This window comes from Cololabis saira, chromosome 10 (genome assembly GCF_033807715.1).
Source record: "Cololabis saira isolate AMF1-May2022 chromosome 10, fColSai1.1, whole genome shotgun sequence".
In the NCBI taxonomy this organism is placed as follows: domain Eukaryota; kingdom Metazoa; phylum Chordata; class Actinopteri; order Beloniformes; family Belonidae; genus Cololabis; species Cololabis saira.
Genome location: NC_084596.1, coordinates 37,537,901 through 37,560,411, shown reverse-complemented (window position 1 = coordinate 37,560,411; position 22,511 = coordinate 37,537,901). Strand labels below are relative to the sequence as shown.

The window sequence follows — 22,511 nt, the reverse complement described above, 5'->3', positions numbered from 1 at the left end:
AGACATGTTCAGTCACCATGCAGATTTGGAGATACATGAAAAGACTGGTAGACATAAAATCTTTCACATATTGCGATGAGCTCCCAACAAAAAAAATGGAATCAGTTCACTTAATTCTTTGATTGCCTCCTACCTTGATGCTATTATCATGTATTTACACCAATAAAGTGACATATTATCAAATCAGGTTTGTTCTCAGCATTTTTCTGACAGTCATTATTCTGCCAAAAAGAAAACATAAGCAGTTAAAGGCCCCACATGAGTGAAAGGGGATCATTTAACACATATAGTTATCAATTACACTGATGCAATTTTGTGTGTGAGCAGCATTTTCTAGCAGATGGTCAAAGTGGAGCTGCCCCCCGCCAAAAAAAAAAGAAAAAACAAACAAAAAACAGCAAAAAAAACTTAATGGCTTATTACTTTTGACATTTTGGGTCCCATGTTGTTTTTTTTGTATGAAAAAAGGTTTGCAAAGTAAACTGGACATAAAAACATTTTTTTTTTTAAGTCGCAAAGATAGTGAAGTAGAAATTAGCCTAATGGGAAGCTGCCCCTCCCTCATACTTCCTCTCTCTCACACAAACACAGACACACTCACAAGCCAACAAGAGGAGGTTTGAGTAAGCCCTTTTGTTTTATGCCTCTCGCCTGGCTGTTCTCTTGATCTATTTGCTTCCCTCGCTCCAGCTCTGGCTCTACGCAGAGGTCCAGCACAGACAGGCACAACATCTGTCTTGCACATGAAAAGGGTCCTTCCAAAATATGCTACCTGCTTTATGCCGAGCTCTTACTTAGGGTGAGCCAGGGTTGAAAAGGGGCTAAGCGGTGAGAGGAAGCAAGTGAGAGGGGAAAAATGCGGCATGTTATATGATTATGACACATGTGAAAGGGAAAATACCTTTATACATTTAGCTCTGTTCTGTAGTATATTTAAATGCTGCATGATAGGCATTTGCATGTACACTGCATATATATGCACACAGAAGCGCTTGTATGCATCAACATCATGGAAGAAAAATACCTAAAAATGTGATCCCTTTATAATTCAAGTTTGCTCTTTCGTATGCTGTTTGGTAATGGGAATGAGGACCTTTGCACCATTTGCATCTTCTGCAGTGGAAGCCTCCATCCTCAGAGGGAGACTGCGATCTGTCACTGAAATAACTAAAGAAAGAAAGATAAAGACCCTGAAAAAGCACCCTTGTCGCATCTGTGTCTCCTTTCATGCTGGGAGACTGTTATATTTCTTTGACGCAACATTTTTATTCACTTTTTCATAAAGTTTTTTTTTCTTCAGCCAATTTCTGTGTTTTTGACAAATATGTTGAAAATAGCTAAACTAGCTTTTGGCAATATTCATCTCATCCAACTAACTCAAAAGACACATGTACTTGTTATGATGTTTCCAGACATTTAAAAACAATATCTAAGCTTATCTTGAAACACACAACAAATCTATTTGGTAGATTCAAAGCAAGGTGAGACTCAAAGCATAATTCCGTATAGAGTTGTTTTGCACAGTTGTTGTTGCATTTGTGAAAATGCAAACAGATCCAGGGGCGGTGACTGAATTGAAAAATGTTACCATAAGCAGCTGTTCTTTTACATCCTCTAAAAGGTTGCCCCTTATTATGTTCCTTGAGACCGGGGCTATTTGCAGCCTCAATTTGCAAACAGGGCCCTGGCTCGAGGCAGGAGATGGAGATGGAGGAGGAGGCCGCTGGCAGTTATGGCAGGGGCCCCAGAAGGGGCAAAAAACAGTTCCTAAAGAGTGGGAGGCAGGAATTCCACAATCCCAGCCTGCCTGCCTGACTGAGGGACTGCCTGTTAAACATTCAGCTTTTTCTGCTGGCTGAGTGCCTTTTGAAATCCAGCTGCAACTGTGTTGGGGGGGGTGTGGGGGGTTTGGGGGACACTGGAAGCAGGGATGGAGTGGGAGGTGTGGGGGGTGAATGCAACATAAAGGCAGGATGAAGGTGAAGGAGAACGATGGAAGGGTGTGTGGTGTCTGGTAGAGTGTGAGCGTCTGAATGGGCGTGCTCCAGCAGGGCCTCACCCCCCGCTGTAGAGGAACCTCCACAGATTATCCTTCATCTGAGCTTGTCCGCTTTGACCTCAGCAACCTTGAGGCCCGCTCTCTGTCTTCCCCTCTCTCTTTCTCTTTCACACACACACACACACGCGCGCACACACTTTTCCCACTCACTAAACTTACACCACACACACTCTCTCAGCTTCCTCACCCCCCTCTGTTTCTCTCTTACCTCTCTGTTCCTCTGTAACATCCAGCTCACCAGCACCGCTGACCCTCCGGCTCCACCCCGTCGACACTACCACACACATTCCCCACACACACAGACACACAAAAACCTGGGTTCTCCCATGGGGGGGACCCAATGGGAGAAAATCCAGGCTGATGTGCAGGACAAATGAGGAGGAGAAGAAAGAAGAAATGGGGAGAAAGAATGAGGGCAAGCCTTTCACTACGACCAATGTTAAATAGAAATGGGGGAGGGGGAAACGCAGGGCTGAGAGGGAGCGGGGACAAATGCACACACGGCGCAGATACCGCAGGTGTTTTGCTCAAAAGACTCCGTTGTGTGAATGTGTGGATAATAAAAAGGTGCACACATCTTTACTTAAAAAGATACTTTCAAGTTGTACACTTCTGCGTTTTTAGAGAGCTCTCTTGAGCCACCTCTTGCTCTGCACTCCAAAAACTCCAGGTCCACATTTTAAGATTTGAAAAGCTGCACCACAAATAATACAAATACAGATAAATACCCAGGAAACATTTTTACAGTGGTGATCATTTTCAGTGAAATTAATCTCTCTTCTTTTTTCTTCTTTTTTTTTTGATCCGCTGGTAACTTTCCTCTCACTGAAAACCTTGTTTCACATCCTAACTGAGCTCTTTAATGATACATATAAATCTCTTCCACAAACAAAAACATGGGAAAATCCATGTTGTCCATGCCTGCATGGAGGACCCCCCCTTATTTGTTCATGTGGAGTTAAAGATGGAAAAACGAGTTGCGGACTGGATAAACTTTGAATGTGAATATGTTAGTGCTCCTTAGGTTTTATTTGCAGAGCTGCAGGTGGATGCTTGAAAGACACAACGCTGTATATCTTGGCTCAGTCATTAACTGCACTTTGTGAATATGACCTGCCTGCTTGTTTATGATATAAAGGCAATATAAAGATTACATTCAGTTGGACTAGGATTGTAGATTAAAAAATTCTAGTAGAATATAAAACAAACCCTGTGTCTGCGAAGATTGGTATGCAGTAAGGGTAAATTGAATTGAATCTTTATGGGTGGGCCTGTACATTTGAATTATAATTGAAAAAGCTCACCATTTATTCTTTTTTATACATATATGTATATATACACCTGAATAGCACATATATTGTGTTCATTTTCTCAAGTTTTACAAAGTCAGTGTTCTGAGGTGAATCATTAAACCCAATACAGTTCTGTCTAGAGCCTTTGCATATACTTCACTTCTATAAATAGTTTAATTGTTTGCCTTCATTCACTTCAATATAAAACTAAAACTGAGCTGGTGAATTAGGAACACTGAATTGCCTCATGATTCCAACTAATTTTAAAATGATTTTAAACTGTTTCCAAAATCTGACAGCTTAAAATAACTCCAACTTCCTCCCACGGCCCAAAAACATGGATCTCAAGTTAAATTGTGATGATTCTGAACTTTCCTCAGGAATGAATGTGAGCATGCATGTTTGTTTATCTCATATATTTCACTTATAGTTTCTGTGTGGCCCAGTAGACTCAGATTTTACTACAAATAGTAGCAATAATATGAACACTAATAATGCTTTTTTGTAACTTAGTAACATTTACATAAGGTAGAATTTTAAAGTGGATTTATGTATCCAACAAAGGTATCCAATTATATAACTTCTTGTTATAATACTGCTGTATTACTACAAACTCCTGGCTGTCTTGGATCTCTATGCCAGCCACCCTCTGCACACTGTGATCAGCAGCCAGAGAGGCCGGTTCAGTGAGAGGCTGCTCCTCCCCAAGTGCAGGACCGACAGACTGAGGAACTCCTTCGTCCCCCGGGCCATCAAACTGTTCAACTCCTCACTGGGGGGGAGGAGGGCAAAGAAGAACTGAAGGACAGAGGGACTGTGGGGGGTCAGTCAGTGTTCAATAACTGTACAATAACCAGGACAGTGCAATAACTTGTGCAATATTACACAACACTTTTTCCATCCATATAATTCTTTTTATGGCACTGCACTTTTTATTTTTGTTTTTACCTTTTATCTCTATTTTTATCTTTATGTTTAATTTTTTATCTTTTTCATCTTTATATGGGAGTTTGTATGTTCTCCCCGTGCTTGCGTGGGTTCCCTCTGGTTACTCCGGCTTCCTCCCACAGTCCAAAAACATGCATACTAGGTTAATTGGTGATTCTAAATTGCCTGTAGGAGTGAGTGTGAGTGTGTCTGGTTGTTTGTATATGTGTGGCCCTGTGATGGACTGGTGACCTGTCCAGGGTGTAACCCCTGCATCCTGCATGTGACGAGCTGGGATAGACTCCAGCAGACCCCTGTGATCCTGCAAAGGATAACGCGGCTATAGATAATGGATGGATGGATCTTTATATGGATGTTTGGCGTTTGGGGTGTTTGATTTGTAAATGACAGTGTTGTTTGTGTGAGATGGAGATGTCAATTTCCCCAAAGGGATTTCGAATAGAATACTTTATTATCATTATACATCGGTACAGTGAGATTAAAAGCAGCATCACCTCTCCAGTGCAAACAGATAAGAAATATAAATAATATAAAAAATATAGGTGCATTTTGAATAGTGAAATCAAGACGTGAGATCCTATCTACAGAATAACATATAACTAGACATGTGGTGGAATATTGCACAGATAGGCCGGGAAAAAGTATTGCATGGTAAAAAACAGTAATTGAAGACATTCACATTCTGTTCAGGGCGGTTATGGCTTTAGGAAAAAAGCTGTTTTTCAGTCTGTTGGTTTTGGACCTGATGACTTATGATGATGATTATGGCTTACAGTTTAAGATTAAGATTCCCAGAATATTCTAATTTTTTGAGATAGGATATTTGAGTTTTCTTAAGCTGTAGGCCTAAGTCATGATCAGCAATATTAAAATAATAAAAGGCTTGCAATATTTCAGTTGATTTGTAATGAATCCAGAATGTATGACATTTTTTTTTTAATTGCATTACAGAAAATTACAATATTCTAATTTTCTGAGACAGTCCTGTATAGTACTGTTCTAAGAAAAAACTCTGGAAGCTAGTCGTGTTTTTGTTGTTGTTTTGAACAGCTGGGTCTTGCCCCGCGCCTCCCCTCCTGCCCGCCAGGGGGCGCTCGCCCGGCGTCCTGCCGCCAGTATAACCGAGGAAACCGGGGAGAGATCCCCGTCTGGAGCTAACAGAGGCTAGCGGCTAACCTGCTGGACAACGCACTGGGGCTTGTTTTACTGACCTTTTCTGTTGCTAGTGTACTTTCTTTTTTTACCCGCACTAAACCACTACACAATTTTATAACACGCCGTCAGTGCCAGGCGTGAAAACAGCTGTCCAGGGGATTTAGTTGCAGCGCGCCTCGATGTGTGTCCAGTGCTGCGAGCCAGCGAGCTAGCAGCAGCCCCGCTGCAGGAGCCTCCCAGCCGCGCAGGATGTCGGGCGGCCGGCCGCAGCAGCCCGGCTGTGTGGGGGGGTCCGTGCCCGGCACGAGCGGCAGCAGCAGCGGCAGCAGCAGCGCTGCGGGGGCCGCCGGAGCCGCCGGCAGCAACGGAGTGACCAGCAACCAGAGGTGGGTAGTAACGAGTTACATTTACCCCGTTACATTTACTCAGAGGTGTCAAAAGTATTCACGTTCATTACTCAGGTAGAAGTATAGATACTAGAGTTTAAAATACTCCTGTAGAAGTTGAAGTATCAACTCAAGTTTTTTACTCAAGTAAAAGTATAAAAGTACTGGTTTCAAAACTACTTAAAGTATAAAAGTAAAAGTAATGTAAAGGGGAAAAAAGCCATTAAGGACAAAAGCCATTGAAAATGAATGCATCTTAGTATAATGCAAATATATTAAAGAACCATATATGTGTACTATTGAGCATTAACATGTGTTTCAGAGAGCAGGAGATATGATGACTAGTTGCCTATAAGTATTGTAATGGTGCAAAAAGTCAAACTTCAGAGGCATGTTATCATTTATCCTAACCTTTATTGGAATGTACATCCAAGTTTAGTTGCAGGAATCTGAGGGAACGGATGTAAGAACAAAACTGGACAAGAACATCTGAAACAACCACAACCAAATTCACTCTATCTGGATGGAGCAATTTAACTGGATAGTTTTTTAAAGGCCGAAATGAAATAGAGTAACGAGGCTGTTTTTAAAATGTAAGGAGTAAAAAGTACAGATAATTGCGTGAAAATGCAAGGAGTAAAAGTAAAAAGTCGTCTGAAAAATAATTACTCCAGTGAAGTATAGATAACCTAAATTTCTACTTAAGTAAGGTAACGAAGTATTTGTACTTCGTTACTTGACACAAACATGTCAAGTTACATGTCCCCCCCAATTTCTGAAAAACATGAATTGTCCCCCCCCCCCAATAAAAATACCCTAAATTATTCAAAATTGAATGAATGTAAAATTGAATGTATTTTCAGACTTAAAGGTTGAATATGTAGAATATTTATTCAAAATGTATTTCTAAAAAAATAATACATCCACAGTGCATTTTGAGGTGTACAGAATGAAAGTATTGCTACTCCATAATTTTTTTTTTTTTAGTCTGAATAAATATTTTTAAAATTTTTGACGGGTTCGACAATGACTTTTTGTCAACGTTCTGTTTACGTTCGTACCTGCCCGTAGCCAACATGTGGCTCACTTCTCCCGGAGAAGTATTATTTTATTATTTAAGTAATATTAGAATTATGATTTACGACTATAACAGTTAAGTAAGCAGTGACACACACTGTTGGCTGTTTAGGACAAATAAACAAGAAAGGTAAGCACAATAAATTATTCCCTGTGCAATATTTTTGGCGAGCCTTTACCAATTTATGGCATGGTATGAGTTGCATATTGGCAAAAACTTAAAAATTAAAATCACATTGGTCCCCCCCCAATCCTGACATCAGATCTGCACCCCTGCTTACTCCGCTACGTTGAGCTCGTTACTTTTCTTTTATCCCTTTTATCCGCGTACGTGTCAATCTCATGACATCACTGAGTGATTCTTTGGGAAAAATGTTTGTTTTTGCATGTTTTGTCACATTTACACAGACTCAAACACACACAGAGTTTCTATGAGTTCATGTTTGTTCTAGTTCTGCCTGGTTAAAAAAGAAAAGTACAAAGGCTTGAAATTTTGTGCTTAATTTATTTTTTTTATTCTGTTATTTTATTTATTTTATTATTTATTAAAGTACTTGAATTTAATTTAAGCTATTTTTTATTCATTTTAATTTATTTTATTATTTTATTGATTTAATTTGCCTGAAGATGATTATTTTGTACTTTTGTCTGTTTGAATGGTTGTGTTAAAAAAATAAATCAGACGTTACTCAACAGTTACTCAGTACTTGAGTAGTTTTTTCACCAAGTACTTTTTTACTTTTACTCAAGTAATTATTTGGATGACTACTTTTTACTTCTACTTGAGTCATATTGTTCTGAAGTAACAGTACTTTTACTTGAGTACAATTTTTGGCTCCTCTGCCAGCAACGGGAGCCCCGCCGGGAGCGTTGCCCCCCGGCCGGCGGCGGCCGCGGCCAGCGAGGGCGGCTCCGCCGTGCCCAGCCTCGCCACGGTGCCCTCGTCCCGGGGAGGGTTCGCCTCCCTCAGCAGACCCACCGCCACCTCGGGGAGCAGGAAGAAGTCCCTCCACCCGGCACCGCTGTACAACGGCCTGCTCAACTCCTACGAGGACAAGAGCAACGACTTTGTTTGGTTAGTTTGTGTCCGCGGCTGAGCCTGCAACCCCGGCTAGGGAGCATGTTTGTGTCGGTGGAGATTGAAGGATATTGCAAGATTGTTGTGTAAGCTGCGTTTTTACACCACTTTCTGTCTAATTTGCAGTCCCATCTGCTTCGAAATGATAGAAGAGGCACACATGACAAAGTGTGGACACAGTTTTTGGTAAGTGTTCAGCTTTGCTTTAGAGTGAGATTTTAAGTTTTGAGCATTATTGACACTGGTTATTTTTTTTAATTTATTTGTTTATTTTGGTCATCCAAAAAACAATGTTGCTACATCGGTGCAACCACCATCATACAGCAGACATGGGAAAAACAGCCAAACCAGAGAGGCACTACAGAGATGGCTCAAATAGATGTGATCAAAAAAGGTGCAGGCTGAAGCATGAGCTTGTGATGCCTTTAACCCTATTATCATACAATCAATACTAGACAATGTTTATAAGGAAGTGCAGGAAAAAAAGTTAATGATTGTTAGAGCACAAAAACTAAAGACAAATAAACAAACAGTTTGGGCTATCAAAGTATAAATATACATGTAGTGGGATGACGATACAAATTTGCATCCATGTTTTTATAGTATCAGTACTACATACATTAACTGTATAACAATGTATGAATGTGTTTACCCATACATGCACAACAACAAACATACTGTCATGCACACAGACAGTACATATATTCACACACACACACACACACACACACACACACACACACACACACACACACACACACACACTATAATATATGGTAGGTTTGAAGAGGCAAACAAAAGCCCAGTAATAATAGTTACACTATGAAATTTGGTGTCAATAAATTTGATTGCATTACAATATGTCCCATTACAGTGTTACACCCTAGGGTTACTCCCTAACATGGATGTTTGCGTTATCCATGAGGAAAAACATGTGATTCCCATGCTGGTTACAGTTAGAGGGCGGGGTATATCTAAATTTAAAAATCAAAACATTTCCTTCATTATATTTAATCTATAAAGAATACATACTTTTTCTTATAGTAGATAACACTGTTATATACATGCAAATTATTATGCAGAATTCTTCAGGCATTTGAAACTAACAGCTTTCTGTAAACATGCAGACTTTGATAGAGCTGGCCAGGCTGTCTCTGTCAAACTTGACAACTACTTTTGCACATATGTAAATAATTTGATGACTAAAGTAAACCCATTGATAATAAAAAGGATTTTAAAGTCATCTACATGAGGAAAAGTAGTCAGACTTATCAGTTGTTGGCCCTTTCAACACAGAGATGAAATGTTTAATTGATAACAACCACTGAGTGTTCTTGTTCATAATTCCTTGCCTTTGCCATTTCCTCTTTTAAGTTGAACTCTGTTCTGTATGTTTCCTTTCTTCCTGCAGTTATAAATGTATACGCCAGAGCTTACAGGACAGCAACCGATGCCCCAAGTGTAACTATATTGTTGATAATGTGGATCAGTTGTATCCCAACTTTCTTGGTAGGTATTTTGAATAAGGAAGTTGAGTCTTTTCCTATCAACTTGCATTCCTATCTATGCAGTTGACTGGGTCATTTTTGATTTAAAATAATGTTGCAAGCTGTCAAACCACTTTACAACAATGTTTCTGCCAAATGCTTAGTGTATTTATTTCTTTTATTTACCCCGTACGTACCTACTCTGCACCTTCCCCCACTACCCAGTAAATGAGCTGATCCTTAAACAGAAACAAAGGTCGGAGGAGAAGAGACTGAAATTAGATCATCCTGTAAGTATATTTTATCGTATAACTGCTTTATATATTTTAGCCCTGTCAAACTTGTACACTTTTTATTTTCATTCTCAGTCTATAAAATCCCTTTCTTGTAAATGATGTCTGTCTCTGACTGCTAGAATGGGTCTCGGTGGCAGGTCTTCCAGGACGTTTTGAGTCCTGATCAGGAAAACTTGGATCTTGCGAACGTCAATCTAATGTTGGAGCTCCTTGTTCAGAAAAAGAAGCAGCTGGAAGCGGTACGTTATTTTCTTGTTTTTGTGTCGTTTTTTTTTTTTTTTTTTGCAAAACATTTTTTTTGCTTCACAATGAAAAAATGTATAAATTGTGATTACAGTTATTATTATGATAATTTGATTCGTAGGTGACTAGCCATAAACACTTAAGCGTTTAAAAAAAAAAAAAATTTGGGGATTTTATTTTTTAGGAGGAAGGCTGGGGAAGAAGCACTTGTGGAATACAAGATACACAAATTAATATTTATGCTTTGATTATGATTTATATTTAAAAGGTTGTAGGTGAGACCTTAATCTCAAAAGTTCCCCAAATAATTGCAATTGAGTTTATCATGATTCTGGTAGATTAATGTTTTACATTTTAAAATGAGCACAAAAATGACACCCTTGTGTTTATAGATCTTTAAAGCCAGCAAATAACGGTCTCTTACAAAAAAAAAAGGATGTTTAGATAAGGTCTTCATGTGACTCATTTTGAGTTTTTTTTTATTTATTTTTTTTACATTTCTTCACCAGGCCACTAGTTAGTGGAACAGTGACTGTGTTGCATTGTTTTGTAACTGGTAGATGTTTAGTAGACAAGCTATAATACCCGACATTGTTCTCCGTTATGTATGCCACATAGCTTGGACTAACTGTTGGTTAATTTCTCTATGTTTCAATCTTTTTTCTTTTTATTTTGAGGATAGCTATGAACACTGTTGTTTTCGCAGCACATTAACATGAGCCAATGTGAGTGACGCTTTTAGTTGCTCAAGCAACATTTTGACTGCAGGAACTTTTTTCAGCAACTTGGGTCTTGGGTCTTTCGGGGGATAGACAGAGGTCCAATTGTAAATGAAACAAAAGCTGATCTCCACAGAGCTGTGAATTTGTAGGTATCATACATGCTGATTTGATTTGAGATTTAATTTTGGTGCTTACCAGTCATCCTCATTATTTTCCTCTTCAATACTCAGAATCAGTCAGGATCTTTTGGATTCGACCTTTTGATTTCTAGGGGTCAGTATCATCAGAGACAGAAAAAAAATCTCTGGCCAGGCTTGGGATTGGTTGCTGTCCTTTTTAAAGAAAACAGATCGTACCCTTCAGAGATTACTCGCTTTAAGGTGAAAAGCTGACTGGTGGAAACTTTGCTCGAGTCAGAAAAGGAATTATGTCAATGTAATATTTGTATTTATTTATTTATTTATTTATTTATTTATTTATTTATTTATTTATTTATTTATTCATTCATTCATTCATTTTATTTTTATATACATATATATATATATATATATATATATATATATATATATATATATATATATATATATATATATATATATATATATATGTTTCATAACTATTATACCTTATCACAGAACAGTAATATTTGTTTGCATCTGACTGTACAGTTGTATTGAATTGATTGGTCACAGGGTGTAATCAATACCTTCAGGCCAGGCTGACAAAAGTTGAGCATTATTTAGTTATATATGAGTAATGGTTGACGAGGTACTTTCTCTCTCAGCAGTCAAGAAAAGGAACCATGCATCCCTTTTTTTCATGTTTTGTCCTCAATTGTGAATTTAAAAAAGGGAAGTAGGAGCCACAGTCTAGCCTGTTGAGCTCTGCCACGTCAGCCCCAACTTCCAGACCTTACATAAAGTACATAAATTACAGATAGTCTTTAATCAATGCTATGCAATTTACAGTTTTTTGTTGTTGTTTTATTTGAAACATTAGTCTTTACTTTTATGATTGCAATCATTTCTGATCCAACCAAAACTTGAGCTACATCCAAAACGTATTCAAAGCTTACTTTCATTTGTTGCCCTTTGAGAAGCAAACTTAGTTCAGCAAGTTGAATACATCATCTTTGGTAAACAATCCACACGTGTATTTGGCCTTTTGTCACCTTGTCTGGCCTGAACAAAGTTATTTTTTTCTTGTAATTTTGATTTATATTCACCCAAAAACACTCGTACAGCACTTCTCGTAATGCATATGTTCTCTGAATACAGAATACAGCAATTAGGTCCTTGTTCACAGCAATGATTTTTTTTTTTTTTGGCAATGTGGATGATTGCCTAAACACAGTTCATGTAACGAGGGTCTGCATCCAACTGGCGTCCCTCTAGAAGGTGCATGAACTGCTCGAATTGTTGCAGCCGCACTGTGATCCCCACTCCCATGTCGTGTCAGCGTGACTTTGGGGAAGAATCAGAATCAGAACCCTAACCTTGGTAAAATATGCTCATCAGTTTGTAAATGCAAAGACAAATCACTGCATACTGTATTTAGAGTTCAAATGGTGTATGGGTGATAAATGCATTGTAAAATGTTTTATAACGCCTAGAAAAGGTTTTTAAAAAATGTGCTGTGAAGAGGGAGTCTGTACGTGAGGTTGGGTGGAGATGATTAGGACAGAGAGACTGAACAATTGTACTCTTTGCTGGGTCTGTGGTGTAACAGAATAACAGACTGGTGGGGCCAAAAAAGTGAAAGGTTGTGGTACATCAGAATTTTTGAGTTTGTACTTACTTCAGGGTTTCCGCGGGGTTTTAAAAAGTATTAAAAAGTGATAAATGAAAATTGCCAAATTTAAGGCCATTAAAAGTGTTAAATTCACTGTCAGAGGTATTATTTTTTTTAAATTGGTATTATTTTTTACCTTTTACATTTTAATCAGTCTATTTTATTGTCATTCACAAAGTGAAATAAATGTGAAACATTGGTCAACATCAATGAGTCTATAAATCTGTTCTGTATAGTGTTCTATAGTTCAAAATCTGTATTATTGTTAAAAGGTCCGTGATTAACACTTAATGTTGTGACAGTTTTTTAAAAAAATCTGAAGGTAGTGAAAAAGGTATTAAATTTAACATAGGGATTGCTGTATAAACCCTGTACTTACCTAAACACATGTTTTTGAAATGGCAACCTTTGATCTTTAGATTTATTGTATTCATTTGGAAATAACTATTTTTTTGCATTTAACACAATCTTCCGCTGTGTGAAAAAAGGAAGAAAAAAAACAGGCAGTCAGTGACTATTTTGTCAAGTCAACTTTATTGTCAATTCTGACATGTGCAACACAATACAGGATCGAAATTGTCATCCTCAAAGGCCTTACAGTGCAGCAGCTAAACAAAAAAGACACTATGTTCATCTTAAAGAATAAAAAATATAAATATAAAGAAGGAAAAAAACAACAAACATGTTAGATAAAGCAGTCTTAGGCTGCAGTTATTTTCCTAAATGGTGTCTTTATCTACACTAGGAGTCCCAAGCAGCGCAGAGGCAGATCCTCATGGAATTCCTCAAAGAAGCCAGAAGAAATAAAAGAGAGGTACTGCTTCCCAGACACAATACAGACATTTGCCATACAGAGCTCTTGGATGGCAATATTGTATTTAAGGAATACTTACACACTCAAGAAAAAGATGGCATTTTCCAAGACAATGTGAGAAGTGCCCTTTTTTAAATTTGTGTTTTGTGGCTTTGCAACAGCAACTAGACCAACTACAGAAAGAACTCAACTTCCTTGAAGAAGACATCAAGCGTGTTGAAGTAAGTGGACAGTGTGTCAGCGGTTAATATTGTCTCCAAACCCACTTTATCAATAAGAAGGTAGCGGCACTACTTATCTTTTACAATTTGAAATGGAAAACAAAAGTTATTCTGCGTTTTTTCCAAAGGAAATGAGTGGGCGTTACTCTCCAATGACGGAGGCGGAGTGTACAGTGCCTAATGTTGAGGCACCAGCTCCAACACCCAGGTAGACCTGAAGTCTGTACTCTAATAAACTGTATCTGTACAGGAAATGAAGTCATCACAGCAGAAGATTACTGTATAAACCTTTTTCCATGTTGGTTTGCAGTTTCAGTAAAAAACAGTTCAACAAAAAGTCTATACATGTTTCAGCCTTTTATGTACATCTTGATTTGAGTAGTGTGCCTTACATTATATTTGCTTCCTTGTTGTGTAGCTGCAGTAGTATCATGGAGTCATCAGATTACAGCCAGCCTCCAGGATTTGGTGGAACAGCCCAGGTATGTCTCAGACACGCCCATGCTGTTAGACGGGTAACATTTAAAAACAAAAAAGAAAAAAAAAGCTTTGAACTCTGTCCTAAAGGCACTCCTGTCATTTCCATGATATTACTTGAGATATTGCTTATAAGATTTTATATTGGATCCCAGTGTACATTCAGCTCCAATTTGGTTCTCCTTGCTCTTTGTTCAGGGAAAACGGCAGACCTGGTACAACAGCACTCTGGCATCAAGAAGAAAGAGGCTGACGGCTCATTTTGAGGATCTGGAGCAATGCTACTTCTCCAGCAAAATGTCACGCATCACAGGTATTCAGTACGGTTCTTTGCTGTCCACGTCTAATGTCTGTAATCAGCCAAAACAGCCAATACGGTTGCATGAAACATATTGTCCACAACTTTAGATCTGTTGATGGTTTTTGTCCATTGTTTTCAGATGAGGGCAGGAACCTGAACCAGTTGGACGATTTTATGGAGTGTTTGTCTAAATTTACACGCTACAACACTGTGCGGCCGCTGGCCACCCTGTCCTACGCCAGTGACCTCTACAACGGCTCCAGTATTGTCTCTAGGTATGAAAACGCAACACTTTAACTTGCAATTTGCGCTATTAACATTGTTATAAAAATGTCTTAATTGGTTGGTAACAGCTTTTATAATGTGGCTTAGATGTGTCAACTTTCATAAGGGACTAAAATTATGTAAAAAAAATTAGCTCTCCGGCCTCTGACAAGACTGAAAAATATAATTCTACCTAAGTCAAGGTTTCATACGGCCCCCACCGACGGACCAGGGTCATTTTAATTGCTAAAAAGAAATCTTTGGACAGTCACTGTTACCTTGTCTACTGTCAAGAAAAGCAAAAAGAGGCGTGTTCATGGCCTTTACCACTGACAGTTGCCTATTATGTCATAATTATACAAGTATTAATTCAGTTCTACAGAAGCAGAGGCCATGAACTCATCCTTATGCACCGGCTTGAAAGCCGTTCACCAAACATTGATCGTCTACTTGTACGGATTTGGGACAACATAATATAAACTGGATGGAGATGCCTGTACAAGAAGTCCTTTTTATGCACTTTGTGTACACATATGCTAAAAGTACCTTAGTTTGTCTCTAGGGATCTTATTCAAATTAACATTCCCAATAAAAGCCTGACCATTGTTTTAAATCTGAAATGTTCCTTTGACTTTTTTCTTGATTTGTAAAATGTCAGTAACAAATACAATTGGATGGCTAAAGCCTCCAATTTTATTTTATTTTTAAGTAATTGACCATAATTGCTATATAGAGCAAATTAAGAGAAATAGGTGATAAGTTTAATTATTTGAAGCCCACTAAGCATTTCCAACTGTCTCCTAACCTGTTTTTAGTATTGAGTTTGACCGTGACTGTGACTACTTTGCCATCGCTGGTGTGACCAAGAAGATCAAAGTGTTTGAGTATGGCACTGTGATCCAGGATGCAGTGGACATCCACTACCCAGTCAATGAGATGACCTGCAATTCCAAAATCAGGTGAGGGAGATCACTTTCTCTAAGCCTACATGCACACTGCACACTTTTTTTGGCTGAAATCTGCTCTGGTGATGAAGGTCATGGCAGAGTCTCAGACTCCTGGCTCCCATTTCTCATCCACCCTTTGCTCCACACACGGCTAGTATTAAAAATGTTGCCTTTCTTTTCGTCAGTCTTCCTCTCATTATACTTAGTTTATGAATTTTTTCAGCTTCCACTGCACAAAAACTTCAGAAACAAATAAGACAGGCTCCCTGTTGGTGCACCCTTGTTTACTTTACCTGAGCGTTTGACCTCACTCCATCTTACGGTGTGTGCAGGTCACTTTAAAGCAGAAGCCTGTTCACACTGGAGTCTGATGTAAGACATATTGGAAATATTAATGTGAACAACCACCAAAAAAAAATGGATCTTGGCAAAGAAAATTGAATTGAGACCTGCAGTGAGAATTTAGGAGAAGAGAAGGATGTAAATTCAGCTCTTTGGAACTGAAATCGCAAAGTCTTTTTAATGCTCTTCTGATCTATGAAGCGACCTGATTCAGCCACAAATGTGGAATGAAAATCCAAATAATGTGATGCATACTCCAGATATCGTATGAAAGAAACTAAAAATGTTTTGATTGGATGGATTTACGTTGTTCGGGCCAGTATAAGCCAGACGTTTAGAGATCATGAATGAAAAGGCCAGTTTGAGATGAAATGGCATAAATTACAGTTGTGAGAAGATGAGCAGTAATCAGCCAGAATCTCCATGTTAAAGAAAGAACCTTCTTTGTTGCAGCTGCATCAGCTGGAGTAGTTATCACAAGAACCTCCTGGCCAGCAGCGACTATGAGGGTACTGTCATTCTGTGGGATGGATTCACCGGCCAGCGGTCCAAAGTGTACCAGGTAGGATGCCGAGGACGTTGCTTTGTTTTTTCTTCTCTGAATGTTATGATTATTATAATTTTGTATTGAGACAACTTTTCTGATGTTTCCTCTGTTTTGTTTTCTTTTCAGGAACATGAAAAAAGGTGTTGGAGTGTCGACTTCAATCTCATGGACCCCAAACTCCTAGCTTCTGGTTCTGATGATGCGAAAGGTGAATGAGTGACAGAGTATTGGAAAACTACAATTTTCCAGTCTCTTTTGTACTTAATTTTTAACTGAGGCGTTGTGCGTCTTCTTTCTTCTTCAGTGAAGCTGTGGTCAACCAACCTTGACAACTCAGTAGCGAGCATCGAGGCCAAGGCTAACGTTTGTTGTGTTAAATTTAGCCCAACTTCAAGATATCATCTGGCATTTGGTTGTGCAGGTAAGCTCTGGATTAGTTTTGTCTCTGCAGTTGTTAGTTGTGGAGCTGGTCTTTGCTTTGTTACTGCCATCAAGCCGGGCCGTTACACTGACTTCTTATTTATGTTTTATTGTCTGTTGTTTCCTGTGACTAAACGCATAATAACTCATCTTCAGGGTTCCTTTCCTTCCTCCCAGCTAAGTGTGTGCTGTTCTTTATTCTCACAGACCACTGTGTCCACTACTACGACCTACGCAACACAAAGCAGCCAATCATGGTGTTCAAGGGCCACAGGAAGGCCGTGTCTTATGCCAAGTTTGTAAATGGGGAAGAAATTGTTTCCGCGTAAGTTTAAACCCTTTTCATCAGAAAAAATTCTGTCTTTTTTTTTTTTGAAAAAGAAATTCATAGAAATGCATACAATCTGAAATGTTTTTTAGTATTTTGAAATCGTTGGATTTACATTAAATTCCTGTTTGAGAAACACTTTTACATGAAGATGTGCAGACAGCAATCCCCTTGTCCTTTTTTATCAGATGATTGGTTGGTTCCAATGTGTTTTAATTTTTTGCTTTTTTTTTTATTTCAACTAAATGTTGAACGACTGAAAACATTGGCTTTTGACAACTTTTATATTTCTCCAAAACTAAAGCAAGTAACAGGGAAAACTGGTAGCACATCAGAGAAGTCTTCTTTTAGTATTAGATTTCTTTCGCCCACTCCCATCCCTAACTAGAGAAAATTACCATCTTATTACAGTTTTCCTCCTAATGGCTTTACTTTTTTTATTAGTGTCACGAGTGAAAGATGGCAACTAAAAAGTGGCCAATTTTGGTCATTAGCTGAGCAATTGGGGGATTCTAATATTCAAAACCACTGCTTTTATCCTTATAACATAGTTCCTGACTCACTGAAATATTTATTTTGGGATATTTAGTTTGAATTTAGCTATAATCTTTCTGTTGTCGGTTACCAATGTAGACAAGTGCAGACGAAATCTAGATCCTGAATATCTGCAGTTAGTGAAATGAGATCAAAATCATAAGTAAATGCAAACCATGCAAGGAACTGGCAGGGTTAACAAAATCATCAACCTCTCAGCTTGCTGTTTATTAGCTTTATTTTCTTCTTAAGTTCGACAGACAGTCAGCTGAAGTTGTGGAACGTCAACAAACCTCACTGCCTGCGCTCGTTCAAGGGCCACATCAACGAGAAGAACTTTGTTGGGCTGGCATCCAACGGAGACTATGTCGCATGTGGTAAGCTTTCACTTTGCAGCCTGCTCGTGTTCAAAGTCCCTGTTGATGGAAAACTTTTAACTCTATAAATACCACTATGAAATCTAGATATTTTGTTAATTGTATTTTTTGTATGTGTTTTAGGAAGTGAGAACAACTCCCTTTACCTATACTACAAAGGACTTTCCAAGACACTGTTAACGTTTAAGTTTGACACAGTGAAGAGTGTACTGGACAAGGACAAGAAGGAAGACGACACCAACGAGTTTGTCAGTGCCGTCTGCTGGAGGGCCATGCCTGACGGAGTGAGTCCATCTCTTTAGTGCTCATTAATGTTATCACGAATGGTTTCTGTGTTCTTGGTAACCACGTTACAACCATTTTTAGTATCTGTTTTTATGGTAACTCATTTTACTGAATTAGTCTGTTAAATAGAACCATTCCTCTACAAGTAACAGTCTTTTAAAGCAATGATGATACTTATTAACTAACTAACTATTGATGCTTTTGTTTTCAGGAGTCAAATGTTCTCATTGCTGCAAACAGTCAAGGAACAATCAAGGTTTGTGCTTTATGATTTATATATAAAATATACTTAATCATCACTCAGAGGATATGACGCTCTGAAGTTTTCCAGCTGTTTTTTTGTAAACGGTCGTGTCGTGGAGATGGAGAACTTTGATCTCAGGGAAACATTAGTGCAGCACTATCAGTGGCTGAATGGGAGCAATTTCACACTAAAACTGCTTTCAGATACAAATCATGTTTGGTTAACAGTTTGAAACTGAGAAAAAAGAAATGTTCAGACGTTTCGAGGCCATGAAAGCAACGTGAGCCAGGATTCAGAAGCCTTTTATTTTATTATATTTAATAATTGTGGTGCATCAGAACGTCCGCTGGCTGGTTGCTGCTATGACCTGTCTTTTCATTTATGAGTATATATCCAAACTTCATGAGAGCTGCAGGACTTGCTGACTGATCCTGATTCATATGGAGCCACATATCACCTCTCATTACTGAATTAGAAAAAGTTAAGACACTTAAAAACTTTCCTGCAAGTGTTGACAATGATGACCATCTGACCTGCTCTTCTGGTTCTCTGTGGGTCGGTAGCTCTTCCCACAGTAGTTGCAGGACTTTCCAGCAGCTGTTGTTCCATATGTAAATGTCCCACCCACTGCTACTGAAGCAGTGGTGATCACTTGTCATTTCTATTTTCTCTAAGTGGTTAATAATTGAATTAATCGCTTGCAGTTTGCTTTAGAAGATGCCCCTTTCGTGCTATGTTCCAGCAGTTCTACCATAGATAACTACATCAGTGTCACTAATCTAGAGACATTTCTGTTTGGCACCAGTACCAAATAGTTCCTTGAGTAGGTTCTCATTCCACTTCTCTCTCATTTCTATCAAAATTGTGGTTTTTTTTTTGCATAGCTGAAGGAGTTCTCTGAATTGTGGTACCGTACTTTCCGGACTATAAGCCGCTACTTTTTTTACACGCTTCGAACCCTGTGGCTTTAACAACAATTCGGCCAAATTTATGGATTTTTACGGACCAACAAGCATCATGCTGGCAATACATTTAGCACCGCTTATATATCTACAATATCTGCTTTCTTTTTAAATTAAGTGGGTGGGGCTTATATTCAGGTGCGCTCAATAGTCCGGAAATGACTGTAATCATTTGTCCCAGTGATGCATCGTACACAGACTTTCACAAAGCTGTGTTTCAGACTCCACACATTGTAAAGGATCACTGTTTTTATCACTGCCTACTGTATCATTTTGGACACTTTCAGATTAACCACCTGAATACTAAATTAGAGGGTCCTGCCCTCTATCTGAAAGCGATGTAAAAAGTATGTGACGACTCGCAAGTTATTTTCCAAAAGGTGTCTGAATGGCTTGTGAACCACAAAAAGAAAAAGTTTTCGGAAATTATTGTTTTCTGGGAGGGGTTTATTCTGTGGCTGAGACTAGTCAGGATATAGAAAAGATTTTATTGTTAAAAATGCACCAACTCTTCTTTTTCCTCACGGTTTCTCTTTGTTCAGCAGTACAGTAATGACACAGAGATGTACTTTTTTTCCCTGTCTCTGTAGGTACTTGAACTTGTCTGAAGACCTGCCTGTCACGAGTGAGCATTGGAAGAACCGTCAGCCTCCTGTGCCGGTGGAAGGCTCCGTCAGAGGCAGGGAGAGTCCATACTGCCTGAGGAGCAGTGGGAGAACCCAAATCAACCGAACCTGACGTATTTTCATTGATCTACATGGCTTTCTGACAGCAGGAGAGACTTTGGACCAGTGCAACAGCATAGCAGGAGAAGTTGTGCTGCCATTTTATCGTAACTAAACGAGAACCAAGCTTGGGCACAAAAAGGACTTTGGAGAAAGCAGTTTTATTTCTTTTCTATAAGCTTCTATTGACTACAGTAGAACACCTCTTTATGGTTTTAGGTCAAATCAAAACGTTTTGTTTTTTTGTTTTAAATTAAACATTTCTCTCCATGGTACATCCAGCCAAATGCTACCTGTTTGCATTTTCTCTTTTAAAGGCCAAAGCACAAGACAATATAACATGCAAAAATTGTCTTCAAGTGAAGCGTTTTAAACCCCCTTTGTCTTTCAACCTCCTGTTTATTTCCCTTTATGTGTAGTTTTTGTGTTTTTCAGATTGGGAGAAAGACGTTTTAATAAATATGACTTGAATTTCATTCTTTCAAGTGTACATTAATTTCTTTTTCTGGCTCAAAACAGAATGTGAAGTAGTGTCTGCTTTTCTTTCTGTTTTTTGAACAAAATGAGACTCCAGTTTGTAATCAGTAATTGATTGTCTAACTTGAGGCTGAAGCGCTACTTGGAATTAGACTTTATGCTGTATTTAAGTTGTTGCTTTTTGAAAGATGCCAACCTTGAAGAGTCGGGTTTTAGTTCTTTTAAAGAGGCAGTGGAATTACTCTACACGTGCAGTCTCTGAATCACATCATCTGAACTGAATGGGATCTGAGCTAAAGAACTGCTGTCAGCTTTTGTGGAGTGGTAAACTGTGACGAAGCATGGACAGAGAAGACAATTCCACCAAGACCTTCCTATTTTATGAAAATTGAGTGAGAGAGGTGTTTTGTATTTGTATTACAGAATAAATTATTTCGAAACAGTTGTCATTTTTTACTTTTTATACTTTTTTTCAATGGGTTTGCTGATGGGGAGTGTATTCTCAGGCCACGTTTACACATAGCCGGGTATTTACAAAAACGGATATTTCCCCCTCTACGTTTTGAAAGATATCCTCGTTTACACGAACCCGCATGAATACGCTGTTAAGGTGCTATGTGAGGGGCCAATTATGTACCTCATCAAGTTTGAAATATGTACTCTACACTGCTTTTCTGAGTCACTTAAAAGTAGGAAGCTCAGGAGATTCCAGGGCTGTATAAAATGTAAATGGGAACAATAATGCATCAAATTATATAAATTACACTTAATATACTTTTTTTTGTTACATATTTAACAAAGGCATCCATAAACACATGTTTTGTAATACTGTTTATAAAAAAAAAGAATATAAAAACTTATATTTGGCAAAAGTTGATAAGACCATATCAATCCTTTTAAATCATAACAGCTCCACTGGCTCCTGGTCCACCTCTTCATCAACTTCAAAATCCTGCTGTACATCCTGCTGCTCATTCATAACCTTTCCCTTCCTCATCTCGCTGATCTTATCCAAATTTCCACCCCTTCCCTTTCCCTCAGATCCACCTCTTCTCTCCACCTGACAGTTCCTCCTGACAGTCTGACTACCAGGGCTTTCAGTCACCCTGCTCCCAGTACAGGCTCTGGAAGGTTCTTCCACCTCAATATGGAAGCTGGACTCTTCCACAATTCAAAAAATCACTTAAAACCCACTTCTTCCATTGCTTACCTCTGACCCTGCTTGACCTGTTTTTTTTTTTTAAATAGTCATCCACATATTTTTGTATTTTATCCTGTGCTAACAGTTTATGTTGTATGTTGATCTTGAGTTTTATCAAAGGCCCCTTATAAATAAAATGTATTATTAATAATAATATTGTTATTATTAAAATACTGAATGATTGTCCAGTACGATGGATAGAAAATGAATATTCTTGTCAATTGTATCTTTATTATATCATTAAAGAAATGTCAGATTTAGGGATAGTTAAAATAATTTGGTTCCAGGTTTTCTGTGTGAAAGACTGTTATTTTTCTGCCCTGCACTTGCCACATGACAGAGATGTTGAATCTATTACTATCTAAAATTAAGCTAGATTCTCCAATGTCAACCTATAAGACAAAAATGGCACGTATTGTTTTTAAATTTGCAATTTAGATGATAATTGCATAAGAAGAAAAAAAGAATGATGTGGATTCTGATAATGGATTTTTGTGTTCTTTTATATTAA

General features: G+C 38.4%; 1 protein-coding gene across 2 annotated transcripts; it reads left to right on the top strand.

Moving 5' to 3' along the window:
- The first annotated feature begins 5,431 nt into the window (after positions 1 to 5,431).
- cop1 (COP1 E3 ubiquitin ligase) lies at positions 5,432 to 21,257 on the top strand. Of its 2 annotated transcripts, none has more exons than XM_061732848.1 (21): positions 5,432 to 5,840; positions 7,765 to 7,992; positions 8,122 to 8,181; positions 9,407 to 9,504; positions 9,708 to 9,772; positions 9,916 to 10,017; positions 13,280 to 13,348; positions 13,510 to 13,569; positions 13,698 to 13,777; positions 13,988 to 14,051; positions 14,245 to 14,359; positions 14,487 to 14,622; positions 15,427 to 15,570; positions 16,354 to 16,462; positions 16,574 to 16,655; positions 16,752 to 16,868; positions 17,075 to 17,192; positions 17,982 to 18,106; positions 18,230 to 18,390; positions 18,603 to 18,647; positions 20,188 to 21,257. In XM_061732848.1, exons 1-21 carry the CDS (start codon positions 5,704 to 5,706, stop codon positions 20,203 to 20,205), a joined length of 2,133 nt encoding a protein of 710 aa, XP_061588832.1. In that variant the 5' UTR covers positions 5,432 to 5,703; the 3' UTR covers positions 20,206 to 21,257. The 2 variants fall into 2 exon arrangements, with proteins under 2 accessions (XP_061588832.1, XP_061588831.1); XM_061732847.1 differs by having other exon boundaries at positions 9,898 to 10,017.
- Positions 21,258 to 22,511: the final 1,254 nt, after the last annotated feature.